This window comes from Anolis sagrei, chromosome 1 (assembly GCF_037176765.1).
Source record: "Anolis sagrei isolate rAnoSag1 chromosome 1, rAnoSag1.mat, whole genome shotgun sequence".
Classification (NCBI taxonomy): domain Eukaryota; kingdom Metazoa; phylum Chordata; class Lepidosauria; order Squamata; family Dactyloidae; genus Anolis; species Anolis sagrei.
In genome coordinates this window covers 248064832-248081257 of record NC_090021.1, presented here as the reverse complement: position 1 = coordinate 248081257, position 16426 = coordinate 248064832, and the positions used below count along the sequence as shown (strand labels likewise).

At 38.4% G+C, this 16426-nt stretch overlaps 1 protein-coding gene across 3 annotated transcripts in view; it reads right to left on the bottom strand.

Moving 5' to 3' along the window:
• ABCC8 (ATP binding cassette subfamily C member 8) overlaps positions 1 to 16426 on the bottom strand; it is a 96027-nt gene that overhangs the window by 65324 nt on the left and 14277 nt on the right. For all 3 annotated transcript variants that reach the window (XM_067462631.1, XM_067462630.1, XM_060767901.2), the window contains exons 4-6: positions 9747 to 9913; positions 7168 to 7410; positions 5196 to 5384 (exon numbers count right to left, since the gene is read on the bottom strand). In XM_067462631.1, the coding sequence (XP_067318732.1) occupies positions 5196 to 5384; positions 7168 to 7410; positions 9747 to 9913 (599 nt within the window). The remainder of the gene's footprint in view (positions 1 to 5195; positions 5385 to 7167; positions 7411 to 9746; positions 9914 to 16426) is intronic.

The window sequence follows — 16426 nt, the reverse complement described above, 5'->3', positions numbered from 1 at the left end:
ACTTTTTTCTGTACAAATAGCCCACCTGTATAGGTGCACCGACACACTGTGAAAGGGATCTTTAATAGATATGTTGTGCATGAGAGCCACATTTTTCATAGCTTTTCTTTTTGGCTGGGCATAAGTTGCAAGTACATTAAATACCAAAGAGGAAGGGAGAATGTGATGGATAGGACTTTCTCGGTCCATCAAGTGGCTCAGCATACCCAGTGCCACACACCCATCTACACACACCCAAGATGATGAGAGGAGCACAAAGCTCCATTCAGCTCCATGGAACCTGTGCCACATTTGGATAATACATCCATAGAGACATATCTGAATAGAATTTTTTTCAAATTCTGTGCTACTCCCTTTAATAGGACCCCCATTATACACCACTCTGTTTCCCCCCTCTTTAAAAATGCTAATAGTAAAGGAAAAATAATACAGCACAAGTAACATCAAAAATTACTTTCCCAATTCTGGAATGGTAAGAAGCTATTTTACAACAAGACACAGGAGAAAATTACTTTTAAAAAGTAACTTTTTTGAATTCTTAGACCAGCTTTAGAGAAGGGGTTTTTAAAGGACTGGACCTGTACTTTTTTCTTAAATGTGCTTTTAATTTTTTTAAAAAAACTCAGTAGATTTTAATGCTATAATTTGTTTTATTAGTAAGTTAGTGTTAATTTTTTCTTGCTTTTATCTGCACTTGCCTTAAGTTGACACTAAATTATGGTGACCTTATTCTAGAGTTATCTTGGCAAGATTGGTTCAAAGTAGGCTTGCAAATGCCTTCCTTTGAAGCTGAAATAATGTGACTTTCCCAAGATCAGTTCAACTGATTTGAACCCTGGTCCCTTAGAGACCTATTCCAACACTCCATGTTAATTCAATTCATTATATGTTTTCATTTATAGCTGTTTTACTCTTACTGAAATTAAAATTAATTAATTAAAAGTAATTAAAATAAATATAGTGGGTTGCTATGAGTTTTCCAGGCTCTAGGCCATGTTCCAGAAGCATTCTCTGCTGACATTTGGCCACATCTATGGCAGGCAACCTCAGAAGTTGAGGAATCTGTTGGAAACTAGGCAACTGAGATTTACATATCTGTGGAATGTCCAGGGTGGGAGAAAGAACTTTTGTCTGTTTGAGGCAAGCGTGAATGTTGCAATTGGCTACCTTGATTAGAATTGAATGGCCTTGCAGCTTCAAAAACTGGCTGATTCCTGCCTGGGAGAATCCTTTGTTGGGAGGTGTTAGCTACAAGGCCATTCAATGCTAATAAAGGTGGCCAATTGCATGCTTCTGGAGCATGGCCATATAGCTCAGGAATCTCACAGCAACCCTGTGATTCCAGCCATGAAAGCCTTTGACCACACAAAATTAATACAATTTGAGTTGCCTTTCACATAGTCTCTCTGTGTATATAATATATAATGTTATCAATTTTCTATGTGATTAAAATTTTAAATGTTGTGACCTTATGCCAGGAAAAAACCAGATAAACACACACACACACACACACACACACACACAAACAAACAAACACATGTATACACACACACACATATATGCTGGTGAGCACACACACACAATGTATTCATTTCCCTAGCAAGTGCAGCCTTTGTATTTCACAATCTATTTCTGCTGTCAAGAGAGAATTAGACTTTTAATTCTTGAGCGTAGCCTGTTCTTTTATTATTTATTGTGTTCAATTATATTCCTTCCCTAGGTCAAATATCAAATCTACTAAATGTGGCATGATTCAGATAAGTGCATTTTAATACACGGGAAGAAGAATTCTCAATGGGAGAATCAGATGATGTAGAAAAATGATACTGAAAATTGAAATCAAAATCTATGCCTCAACTGATATTTATCATAATGTGAATGGCACACTGATTTTTCTTAAAACAAATGGCTAGGCCCTTCAGATGTTGTTAGACTGCTGGCCATGAGGGAACATGGGAATCCCTGAATTAGATGAAGTGAATGGTCCCAAGAATAGAATACTAAGTAATGCCTTATGTAACAAGGAGCTATTATTTCCAAAGAGAATAATTAAGAGAGCTGATTCTGGCACTGAATTGGATTAACTGACAATTCCCACTGGAGAAAGGGAAGACGTGATGTTTGCCACTTCCTTCTTTTCCCTTTCGGCTACTGTGGGAAATAGGAAAATTGTTTATGGGAAATTGCAGCACTGAGGCAAAATCAATAAAAACTGCCTCCTCCTCCTTCTAGTGGAGAGTTACATGTGCAGAATTGCACTAAGTGTAATTCAGATTTAATGCATTTTATTTTGCCTCCATGTTTGGATTGCAAAACAGTCTTACAGTCACCAGTCCAGGTTTCTTTCTTTGTTTGTAGTATAAATTATAGGTGCAGAATATGAACAATGCTCTGAAAAGCCATAACTTTATTTATTTATTTATTTTCGACATTTATATGCCGTCCTTCTCACCCCAAAGGGGACTCAGAGCAGCTTACAAGATACATATACATACAATATATTATATTATTAGCATAGTACAATATCAGTATTATATATTACTATATTGTACTAAACCATTATTTTGCAATATTTTCATAATATTACATATAATATATAATTATAATATCATATTATTATATTGCATGCCAATAGTGAAAGGACCAAGGCAGAGACATCTCCAGCTCATCCCCTGTTTGGGTTTCAGCCAGCACGTCAACAACTTAAATCTAGAAATAGTTTTCTAAGATCTACAGAGACACTCGCTGGAACACCTCAGCAAGCGAGAGTCCAAAAGTGGCAGGCTCAAACCCAGAACCTCAACCAATGGCTGATACCAAATGAGAGACTCCCCCCTGGGCACACAGAGGACTGGGCGACTTGGAAGGCGCTGAACAGACTGTGCTCTGGCACCACAAGATGCAGAGCCAACCTTCAGAAATGGGGCTACAAAGTGGAATCCTCAACATGTGAGTGTGGAGAGGAGCAAATCACTGACCACCTGCTGCAATGCAACCTGAGCCCTGCCACATGCACAATGGAGGACCTTCTTGCAGCAACACCAGAAGCACTCCAAGTGGCCAGATACTGGTCAAAGGACATCTAATCAATTACCAAACTCACAAATTTTGTATTCTGTATTTTGTATTTTTGTATTTTGTCTGTTTGTTTGCTTTGTTCTGTTAGAAATGTAATATAATTGACTGGTTGCTGATGACTCGATAAATAAAAATAAAATTATATTGCATTACATTATAACTTTGTAAAATATAGCACTCTCAAGATATTTTCTTATGCAATAAGTGAATGCATATACTACTGAAAGTTCAAAATGTTATCATGTGAAGGATAAATTGCATATGAGAGCAATGTTACATTAGTGCACCAGTGCTACAACTGGCAGTGCCCCCCAAACCTATCTTTGAAGCTAGGAATTTCCACCAATATACAAATTCACAATAAATGAAGAAGTGCTCACCCTTTTTCTGACAGTGACAAATAATCTGTCTGTCAGAAAACCCTGTTGGGAGACAGGTGTGCAGTTCTGCACTCACTGCTCTGCTTCTCAGTGCCTTGGAAACCCCTATGTTAGTAGGGCTGCCTGGCCTCTAAGGATGGGTTTGAAGTATTTTATAGGAAGATGTAGCTCCTTGGTAGTAGCTATATTTCCTGATACAAGTTCTTGGTCAACATTTTTTGTTGTATTTCCTTCATATATGCTACATTGAATTCATGCTCCAAGTGATCTGTTGTTCATAAAAGCTCCCATGTACAAAACTGAAGTGATAAAGCATATTTAGCTTAATTGTACTTCAACATAATAGAATACCCATTTGTATGGTTTCTAACCATTAACAGCAAATTCAAATTCATTGACAGTAGTAAGAGCACTTTGAGCAAATTGACTAGTATATAACTATTTCAAAGAAGACTGTATTATGTTAACAAGCAATAAAAAGCAATTTGCTCTCAGAAATTCATAACCTTAAATGTATTTTGAAATTGTACATTTGCAGAACAAATACCTTCCTCCCACAGATTATAACAAAAAATATAGTATTAATTGTATATAATTTAATTGGATCACAGCCAAAAATGTAGCTCAAATCTGAGCTGATGTTGAGGAAATCACAGGTTGAATTGGGGGAGCAGGGGTCCTAGTTGCATTAGCTGCTGAATTTGCCAGCAGAGCAAACCATCAAATTTTGGTACGATTTCCATGGCAAAAGAGGGCTACAGTTAACCTTTAATAATAAATGCAGAGCACACATTGTTTTCAGTTTGAATACAAAGGCCCACAAAACCGTCTGGTTGGTCAAGCAGGGATTCCTATTATAGTCTACATAAAGTATGGAGAAGTGACTCCTATTGAGTGCTGAATGTGCTTGGGGATAATCTTTTGGAGGCTGCATGCTGTTTGGGGTGGAGCTCAAGCCAAACAAAGGCAGTGCCAAAACCAAAATTTTGATTTGCTGTACTGCAGGACTGTAAAGCCATCTCCCATCTTCACCTTAACTCTTTATTCCTGTCTCACAGCCATTTTGTTTTTATTTCTTTCCTTTCTGTTTGTCCCTTACTCCATCTTCATGCCATTTCCCACAATTAACACGTTACAACAGAAAGCAACTTCCTTTCTTTCTGCTCCATCTATTTTCATTTGTTCCTTCTTCTGTTTTTCCAGGTTCCACCCATCCCAGAGTTTACTGCCAATTACCCAACTCTATGTTGTCTTCTCTACCTCTTTCATTCTCTCTCACACACCCCCACTACATGACAGAAGGAATAATTGTCAGCCCTGTTCTCTGAGAACCAAAATAGGCTACAGCAGACAGCAGAACACAACTAAAAATTAACCAAACTAGGCCAGAATTGTCACACCCTCAGTCTTGAACAGGTATGAGTAAAATGTGTCCTTCCAAAAATACTGTGTTTGTGGTCTCTGACCATCTCTACCATAGATTTTCCTAGGTCACCCTTTTCCTGACACAATTTAATCTTTTAATTGAGTTACAGCCTCCCCCTGCACTATTCAATAGAGAAAAAAAAAACCTTGGTCTTGTTTGGGAAATGGGCCTTTTTGACCCTCTGTGTGACTTTAGAGATTCCCAAAAGTAGAAATTTTGTAACCTTTGGCCCTCTGAACCAGTTCAGAAGTCTCTGGTTGGAAGATGGGGAACATGTTTTTTAAAAAAATAAAATAAAATAAAAGTAGTACCCGGGGACGGAAGGTGATGTTTCCTTTCCCAACATGGTGAACTATTCCAGAGACACAAAGTGGACCAGCAAATCCAAGTAAATCTGCCAGGATCCGGAAGGTGCTGCTTAGAATCAAAGGTCTCCCAAAAGCATGGCAGAGGGCACACCAGATAGACTTGGATCCTTGTGGATATGGAGTGTCTGTATTCTGCACAAGATGTTTCAAATCAAGTGTTAATATAAAGAATTCAATGGAAGAAATGCCATATCAAAAAGGAATTAAGAAACATGTAACATTCATATGGATAAGCTACTAAGCCAGCACTAAACCAAAGAAGAATACTGTTTCCTCCTCTCCTAGATATCCAAGTATGATTTGTGTAGGAAATCATCGTGATAATAATTAACACAACCCAATTTTACCATCAACAGGCAGTATTGTCTTCAGGATTACAATGTGAAAAACCTGATACAAAGGAGAAGAGGAAGGAAACAGGAAAATGAACACACTTCTTAAAGCGGTGTTTGTCTTCTAATAACTCAATATGAATAAAAATAGCTGAGATACCATAGGAGTCAAATGAAGCTGGTTCCTCAGCCCATCTGATAGAACTTAGTGTTCTTATCTGCCAATCTGCTGCAGCTAGGAGGAATGGCATCTATTCTCAGTATGGGCCTATTGCTAGAAACACAAATCTTGTATGGAATTATCTATCTTTTCTGTGATCTCTGCTAGCTGTAGTCTTTCACAACAACTGAACTGTAATCTCTTTTGGGTTTTAGTCTGAACCCAAAGGACTGAATCTGTTTTGGGGTTAGAAGTCTGCACCATGAACAGCTCCTTTACATTTCCTACAAAATGGAGTGGACTCACTGCAAGGAGGTGAAAGTCACCAGGTGGTCCCCACTTATATATGCTGTGACACATTTGCAGTTATCTTCCTCTGCCAGCAGCAACAAATAATATAGAGCAAAAAGGGAGAAATGCACAATGAGTAAATGGCTCCTAAAATGACCTTGGGAGAGGGAGAAGCAACGTGATATGGACTGCATCCTAACCTTTATCTGATCTAATATGTCACTAAAACTACATAAAGGACTGAGCCTTGGGATGTTCAACTTAAGAGCAGTTCTGTTCCCCTTATCTGTGCGCCTTTCTCTGTAGAGACCGATTCAAACACCAGCCACTTTTAAAATCTGCAAGAGGCAATGTGATATTTGTTGTCCGAAGAAATACTTAGGAAGTGTCAGTGGCCACACGAGTGTTTTAGTGCCCATGATGGTAGGTTTTGCCCATCCACAAATACAAGGCTTCTATGGCAGAGGGAAGTGGGACCCTGCAGAAACATACCACTGGAGAAGTAAAGCAGGGTTGTGATTTTTTTAAAAATACCAATATACCATTAATCCTTGCAGTTCTCAGGGTCCTCTCCAATGGTGTTCCCGGGAGGATCATTTTAGAGAAGTGTGGGTGGCAGTGCTAAGCAGAGGCGGCCCTAGGTAATTTTCAACGGTAAGCAAACAGTATGTTGCACCCCCCCCCCCCCCAGCCAATCACTGATATATATTTTCTGTTTGTCGTGGGAGTTCTGTGTGCCATATTTGGTTCAATTCCATCATTGGTGGAGTTCAGAATGCTCTTTGATTTTAGGTGAACTATACATCCCAGTAACTACAACTCACATATGTCAAGTCTATTTTCCCCCAAGAGTGCCTCAAGAGCACCCCTGGGCAAAATCAACTATACTGCAAATGCTTACTTTGCGTAATGGGTTGAGCCACCCCTGGTGCTAAGGTTGCAAATAGATGTGGTAATGAGGTAAAACTGCTCTCACCCCCTTCTTCCAGACAAGAGGAACTCAACTGAAAGCAATCCAACTCTCAGTATAAAATTGACTGGCTTAGAATTATTTTATATTATTTTATTTTGAAGGAAAATTCTTAAAGAAAGAAACACATCCCCATGCAATCAATTTCTTCTAAAACCATACCTTTTGTGCTTTAAATGCTTCATTGAGGAGCATGTAATTTGTCAATGCTCTCATTGCAATAGGCAGCTTGCCTATGGCTTTCAAGTCTATGGGCTTCTTGTGGGCTGTTCTAATGAATGTATTCATCCACCAGTATGTTCCTTTGGACAGCAGATTCACAAAAGGTTGCAAGAACCTAACTCCAAGATCCTGAAGATCCTCAGGGGGCTTCACCTCTTTAGGCTTTTTGAAAAACACGTATCTCTACAATCCACAAAAAAACAAAAGGAAGCACATTAACACAGCATCATAATATGAGTGATTACCTTTTCCAGGGTGGTTATAAAACCATGATGATTAAGGGGCACATTTAGAAGGGCTTCCAATACAATAGAAATTCCTCTTTGCATTACTGAAATGACCCAACATTCAATCTGAAGTTTGCTTTGTCTTAGTAGTTTCCATAGTTAAGAAACAAAAGTCATAAGACCTGCAAGTGATACTAAATAATACCAGTATTCATTTAGTCTGACTACAGAACATTCTGAGTTTGTTAAACACCACTTATAGGAATTTGATGCTATCTTTCTATACAGAGACCAAGGCAGTTTTAACTACTTAAAATACTGGGTTGCAGACCAAAGAAATTAATTCTTTATTTTAACTTGTTCCCCAACCTCACTTTCTCGAGGTGCGAAAATCAGTAAGGTTTTTGAGAAGGATTATCTTTCCACATGACCCATATATCAGCACAGTCCCTGCCTATTCACAAACTGGTTTTTGACAGTGAGCTTGAGAAATAATGATGACAATAAAAATCAGTAACCATGAGCAGTATCTTTCTGCATTGACCTCAATTTAATATTATTTTCTTATACATATTAACTATTGTTGTGCTCATATGAAATGGGAGCAGAGTAAACTGGAATTGCATCTGTCGGTTTATCACTCAAAATGCATATACTGGTCTGGATTTCTATTTTTTAAAAATAGAGTGGGCCCTCCAGATCCATGGGCTTTGCATCCATGAAATTTTGCAGAATGGGGGTTATACAACTGTATGTATCAAAAGGTTTCCAAGGTTCTGATCAAATTTGTTGTGTTGCTACTTGTGAAAGTAATAATATACACTTTATTTATATTTCGCCCTTCTCCCTTATGAAATTCAGAGCAGATTATAGCATTTACAGCAGACATAGGCAAACATTCAATGCCTCACAATCACATACAATGAGACATAAACACAAACAAAGGAAAAGGCTTCTCTTTTCATTTCTGGCTTCTGGATGCAGTGCTCATCTCTGGCTCTGGGGGAGGTGCTTTTTCTCCATTTTCAAGCCGAGGAGCCTATGTTGGCACCTCCTGGTCGTGTGGCTGGCAAGACTCCCTGGAGTGTCTTTTTGCCTTGTCCTGCTGAAGCAGTACCTATTTATCTAGTCAAAGTTGCATGTTTTCGAACTACTAGGTTGGAAGGAGCTAGAGCTAACAGTGGGAGCTCACCCTGCCCTGCGGATTTGAACTGCCAACCTTCAGCACAAGGATTTAACCAATTGTACCACCACAGCTTATAGAAAGTAATGTTACTTTCTATAGCCTCGATGCAGGATTTGATACAATTTATGTAAGGAAATAACAGAGGTATTAACAAGTGCCTACACTGTAATTAATAACAATGGTCTAAACTCAATGTAACAATAAGAAAGAAAAGCACTGTGCTAATAGAGTTCCAGTGATAACTTTTCCCATTTTTTAAAGTTAACTTTTGTTCTTAGGAATCCTAGGAAAGGACCCCTTTCCACATCTAAATGCAAACTCGATAGGATTTTGTTAGACCCAATGGATTACTTCTGAATAGACAACTATACATTTGTGCCACCAGTTTACATAATTTAGGCAGCCGGCATATACATACTTGCCTCGGATTGTTTGACTGAAAATACTAGGACTTGTTTTGAGTAAACATGTATAGGATTGTACTATGAGGCACACATTTAGATATTTCAATTTACATGTATATTTTCAAAGATTATTTCAAATGTAAGTTTCAAAGAAAGAATTGGCAGGAAATATAACTTATAGGCCTGGGTAACAACGGAAAAAATTGTTTCTAAAATCGATTTGTATTTGGGGGGTTTTTTTGTTTCGATATTTAAAATAATTACAAAATTTTCCTTTTAAAAAGTTCGATATTTACGAAATTTCGTAAATGGTAAAAAATTAACGAATTGATTTCCGAAACAATAACGAATCGATTTGTTAATGGCGGACGCGACCGTGAAATACGCTAAAAAACCTCCAAAACCTTCTGAAGCTTCCCTCTCCCTCTGTTGTTGACTGTTGGTGTGATATTATAATTTTTTTTCACTAATTAAACCATAAAACTGGCCCAGACATGCGGAAATAATAACGAAACGACCTCAAAACAATAACGAAACGAATACAATATCGAAATACGAAGCATTTACAAAACGTTTTTGAAAATTCGTTTTTTTAATAATTGCTCTAGAATGGTTCGTTATCGTTTTGTAATTGAAAAAATTAACGAATTATTAACGAATTACGAATTAACGAAACGAAACCGCCCAGCCCTAATAACTTACCCTTACTCTGATGACATTAATTTCTACTAGTAGCAACATTCCATAAAGAAGTACTAAAAGCCCTGTAAGGCAAAATCGAAGCTGTGGAGGTCCAATCTTGTTGTCACAAAACTTTACAAATTTTATTGTTTTCGTTATAAAAGCTAATGTCCAATAGAAAAGCAAGGCTGGTGGAAAAAAAGAAAATATTGTGAGCACTTAAAACATATATCAGCAATAGAGATAATAAATCAATTGATTGCTATACTGGGATTACTATAGGAAACTTCCACTAAAAACTTGGATGGTTGGGTATTATTTATTATATGAGTTTTAATAAAGCAAATTATTGATAGTCTCTTTCTTAACAGTTTACAATAATATTTTGACACAACAGAGCAAATAGAATTATTACCTAGTAGATTCTGCTCATTTCTAAATGCAATAACTTATGAATTTCATTGAAGCAGAAACAAAAGATACTATTTGTCAACCAGTCCAGCTCAGAGTAATTTGGAAAACTCCTGTACCAGAAGACATTCCTCAAACTAAGTGATAAATGCAATTAAACAAAACTGAAACTAAATTGGCATGGTTTTAATTAATGAGCTATTGCCGTAGTTCATCGCATAAGCAAGTCCCTTTTAGGGAAGACAAAATTGGTATTTTGCCTTTCCCCGCATAATAATCACACACTTAGTTCACTCACCCAGGCTAGTGAATTAAGGGAGTAACTGCTCTTTTGGCGCTATGGGGCTTGACTAGGCTGCGAGCAGAGTCAAGTCCTGCAACACCAAGGAAAGGGGGCAGGCAGAGAGAAAAGTGAGTTCACCGGCCCACCCACCCTTCCCAGTATTTGTTTCAGCAATTGCATTTCTTAGGGCCCTTCCACACAGCCCTATATCCCAGAATATCAAGGCAGAAAATCCCACAATATCTGCTTTGAACTGGGTTATCTGAGTCCACACTCAGATAATGTGGGATTTTCTGCCTTGATATTCTGGGATACAGGGCTGGGCGGAAGGGCCCTTACTCCAACTTGTCTATTCCTGCTGGTGTTACCTAAATGTTCAATTAGTATGTTTGGAAAAGTTTCACTTTACCTGTAGAACAAATTCTTGTAGTTTGTGGTTTTCATTGCATGTGCTTGGATGTACCACATACACAGTCACAAGAGACTGCCTTATTAGCAGCTGCCCCTATCCCCCCAGCATGCTATTATATCTGAAGAGATTGAGATACCAAGGTTCATAATTTTATTTCCCACAAAATTCCTGCTAATAATAACTGTAGTGATAATAAGGCAAAAGAAAGGATTATGTGTGTCTTGCTGCTCTTTAGCTGGTAATATTACCAACACTTTTAAGCTGTATTTAATTTATGCACTGACCAATCCAAGAGGCTCAAGCAGACTTATGTGTTTATTTTCAAAAGGCAGCTGGGGATTTCTACTGGTTTATATCAGCTTGTTATAACTCTATGGCAACAACTGTAATCTTAATTCTGTAGTCCCCAACAGTTTTAGAGAATGACAATCACAGGTGTAGATACACAATGAAGCAGACTCTTCTTTAAATGTATTAACTAATGATTGAAGTTGTTACTGACTTATGATGGTCCTAAGCCAAACTTATCATCAGAATTTCTGTGACATCCATCCAAGATCTCTGAGTGGGTTTCAATGGCTGAGTAAGGAATCCAGTCCTGGCCTCCAGAATTGTAATCCAACATTCAAACCATTACACCATGGTGGATTTCTATTTATTAGTGGAGGAATGTAAATAATGCTGCTGCCCAGGTCTTATTAGATTCTAGCTAACATCAGCTCTAGTTGGCACAGAAAGTGAAGAAGAATGCTGGTTGATGCAACCCCATGACATCTGAAAGACTGCATGACCCCTACTTCTCTCTATGGACACTTTCCATCAGTGTTGCTGTTTTTCATTGCAGAGTTTGGAAAAGATGCTTTTTGTCCAAGCCCCCCCCCCCCCCCGCTTCAAGATTTATAACCTTCCTCTTTCTGCCTACTTGATAGTTGAAAATAACAGTCAAGAGTATTTTTTTGTTGTGTCAGGAGTGACTTGAGAAACTGCAAGTCGGTTCTGGTGTGAGAGAATTGGCCACCTGAAAGGACGTTGCCCAGGGGACGGACGGATGTTTTGATGTTTTATCATCCTTATGGGAGGCTTCTCACATGAGGAGCTGGAGCTGATAGAGGAAGCTCATCCGTGCTCCTCGGATTTGAACCTGTGACCTGCTGGTCTTTAGTCCTGCCGGTGCAGGGGTTTAACCCACTGCGCCACCAGGGGCTCCATTTGTCAAGAGCATCGACAAATTGGAATATATTACACGAGACTTCATCGAGTAACACATTTGCCAGTCTTTAAAAAGGCATGGGCAAACTTTGGCTCTCCAGGTGGTTTGGACTTCAACTTGCACAATACCCAACATCCTACTGGCTGTAAGGAATTGTGGGACTTGAAGTCCAAAATACCTGGAGACCCAAAGTTTGCCCATGTCTGCTTTAAGGTATCGCAAAGGTTTGTTTTGCTACAACAAACACAGCCATGCAAGTGGGATTTGTTCATTGTTCTTTGGCCCGTTTTGATGAAGAATACTCAAGCTTATTTGCAACAGAAAAAGCAGATAAATGATCCTGTCTTTGATCAGAGGATTTGACTTGATAGTATGGCTCTTTTAATTATGTGATGGTATCAAGATTGCAACTGGCTCTGCAGCACAGTTGGGTTGGTAGATTCAACCAGCTTCATTCCCTGTTGAACAACCAACCATGAAAACAAAAAGCCAACACTGAGCTTGTTTGCTTTGGTAGTGGGTTGCCTGGCAGGGAGTGAAGCTGGTTGAATCTACTGTATCCTATACAAAGAAACACAGCCATTGTAAGTGGTCCATTGGGTCATTTTCTGTCTGTTTGCTCTGTTCAAATTTACTGTGGCATTGAAATGAAAATCATATATCAGAAGATTAAATTAGTGTTTTTCAACTGATATAAATAAAATGAGCACTGAATGGAGTCCTTGTGAGTTCTGCCTTATCACAGCAAGCTGGTTCCACATAATAGCTTCCTAGATTGAGCATTGTCCATGACACTATAATGTAGAAGGTTTTTTTTTTTTTTTTTGCTGCTGCTGTTGTTATTACTGCCTTGCTACATATAAACATTTGCTTTGGGGAACAATTACACAGATTTTGATGTAGCAGCTGTTTGTGTACACTGACCTTCAGTGTCTTCGGAGCAAAATAATCAAGCAGAAGTCTAATTTAACATACTTGACACCCATTCATATGATATTGCTCATAGGCACATAAAGAGTCCAGAGTCTAGAATTTACATTAGCAGTATTTAATAGATTGCTTTTTTACTTAAGAAGATATTCATGTGCTCTTGGTACTGTCTGAAGTCCAATCATAAAAATGAATTATTTTACAAAGTACTCTAATTACACTGGTGATATGACATTATTTCACAATAAATCTTGTAATTTTCACACACACCAGACCATCCCTCTCAGTATTGCCATATATCTATTACTTATTCATATTCAAGATAAAAAATATAGGGACTGGCAGAAGATTTGTAAAGATTTGCTTTTGAACAGGCCAAAAGCTGCCTCTGTATCCTTGATTGGTCATTTGTTTCAAAAAGGTCCATTACTTGAATCTTTCCTTCTTGCTCCACATGGTATCTTCATCCCTGTTGCTTCTGGAACTCCCTGTCCTTGAAGATGCTTCACTATCACTAACATAAAAAAGAAATTGGTGTTCCTCTGAATCTTTATTGTGATAGTCTTGCTTACTAGGTGCTTTTTTTTTTTTTGTCGTGTCAGGAGTGACTCCTGGTGTGAGAGAACTGGCCGTCTGCAAGGGCGTTGCCCAGGGGACGCCTGGATGATTTGATGTTTTTGTCATCCTTGTGGGAGGCTTCTCTCATGTCCCCACTTGAGGAGCTGGAGCTGATAGAGGGAGCTCATCCGCCTCTCCCCGGATTCGAACCTGCGACCTGTCGGTCTTCAGTCCTGCCGGCACAGGGGTTTAACCCACTGCGCCACCGGGGGCTCCTACTAGGTGCTGCAATGGCAAGATATAGAGCAGGGGTCCTCAAACTAAGGGCCGGGGGCCGGATACAGCCTTCCAAGGTCATTTACCCGGCCCTCGCTCAAGATCAACCTAAGTCTGAAACGACTTGAAAGTACACAACAACAACAACAAACAAATCTCAGCCAAAAGCAGGCCCACACCTCCCCTTGAAATACTAATAAGTTTATATCTGTTAAAGTTGTTCTTCATTTTAATTATTGTATTGTTTTTAAGTGTTTTTGCACTACAAATAATATATGTGCCATGCGCATAGGAATTAATTCATGTGTTTTTTTTTTCAAATTATAATCTGGCCCTCCAACAGTTTGAGGGGCTGTGACCTGGCCCTCTGTTTAAAAAGTCTGAGGACCCCTGATGTAGAGGTAATTACTAGTTAGGAAGTTAACAGACAGTGCCACCCCATCCATTGGCTATGAGCAACAAGGCAGCAGAAGGATGTCCACTGGAGGCAGTTCAGCTTTGTGGGGCTCTTATCCATTTGCAATCCACAGAGATTGTATGGAGGGAGGGAGACAGGGGAAAGAGAAATACCTGTTTCAGGAATCTACCCTAGTTGCCATGCTACACCATCTTCCCTGCATCTATATCAGCCTTTGGGAATCTACCCGTTTCCATATTCATAAAATCATCACCAACCATGATGGTGCTTGGACACTCAATATGATAATATCAGTTACAATAAAAAACTAATATGTGATGGCACTTTCATCTGAATTAATTTTGGTTAACTAATTCATAGGAGTGGTAAGACAGTGCTCAATAATTTGTTTCATCATATACTGCCCTGCTTTCTCCAGCTGGAACAGAACAGAGAGGCTCCTCAAAACAACAAAATTGCAAACTTATAATGTTATGTTTTTCTAGTTTTAATTATATGGCTTCAACATTCTGGTTCATAATCAAACAATCACTGCTGAATATATATTCAGTGTAAGCAAAAGATGGGAGGAAGGCATTAGCAGATGTGTGCTCCTAGGAGAGCACAGAACAGATATCAAGTAATATTACTGGCAGGAGAATTCTTGTGATACCTTTGTTGTTGTGTGGCTCTCAGTCATTTCTGATTTAGGGCATCTCTAAAGGCAACCTATTATTGGATTTTCTTGGCAAGATTATGCTATAGCATTCCTCTGAGCCAGAAAGAGTATGGTTTGCCCAAGGTCACCCAGTGGGTTTCTATGGCACAAGGATCTGAACCTTCATCTCCGGAGTTGTATTCCAATGCTCAAATCACTGCACTCCACTACCTCTATCTGACAATATCCTATGGAAAAAACAATGATTGTGTATCTTGGAAAAACCACTTTAGACTCAACTTATAAACTGGGGATGAGGAAACATAATGTCTCTAAAGTTCACTTATTGCCAAAGATACTTGAAATTAACTCTGTACTTCCAAGTGTCCTTTGCAACAGGTTCTTGATAATTCTTTTAAATGACTAGGATTTTGTCTCCTCAATGCGAGAACTGAATGGAGCTCATAGTTTTTCTATATGCACGCAAACAAATCCCCTAATGATTATTCCTTCATTTCAACAATATAATTTAGAGACTCAGTAAAGTGGGGGGAGGTCTTTGGGAATTAGCACCCTGAGTCCCTCTTCAGGGGTGAGAAGGATTGGATATAAATGCTCCAATCAATCAATCAATCAATCAATCAAACAAACAAACAAACAAACAAACAAACACTGGTGCCAGGAATCCTTTTTCATCTGTTTATCAGCAGATGCAGAGCTGACAATTTTAAAAATAATTAAATGGAATTAATCAAATAGACTGCTTAAATGAATTAGAATAAAGAAATGAATTAGTAAACCCTGAAAGCTGGGGAGAATTGTGAGTCACCCAAGGCAGGGAAAATTAACACTAGAGAAGAAGATAAGTCAAAGATCTATCACAAACTGAGGGATTTAAGAGAAAAAGAATTAACAATAGATGACATCTAAAGGGAAAAATAATTAGTTATACTTGTGAGTCCAAGGTCCAAACAACAGAACACTGCTTAAAATAAATATTTCCTCTTCAGTATTCTACATGGGAAAATAGTTACTTCTAAATTTACTTTTAAAAATTAAAATGCTACAAGTCATGAGGCCAAAAACTACTTTAGAAATAAGGCCACATTGGTATTGCACCTGTAACCTTCAAATATTATGTGGTTGATTTTGGATATCAGTGAAGAAAACCTTGGGAACGTCATTTAACTTAATTATGATCATGTTTGAGCCCTGTGGTCTTGATCTGAGATATATGGCATCATTTGTTGCTTTCTATCTACCAGCAAAATGGTTTGGGCTTCCTAGCACGTTTGGAAAACTTCCCCAGGAAATAGCCCCCAGCACATATTCTAACAGTAAACTGTATCCAGTCATTTATGCACCGAGTAACCAAAGAATCATAGAATTATAGAACTGTTCCTTCTCCTTATCCAGAATCTACAGCTGAATCAATTTTACTAGGTGGACACAATAGATACGAGAAAGGGAAATCCATTTTTGGGTAAGTGATTGAGTTTATAAATGGCTAACACTTTCAATTTAATCACATTTTTCTTGAATCAGATAGCCTTTCACTTTTACTCA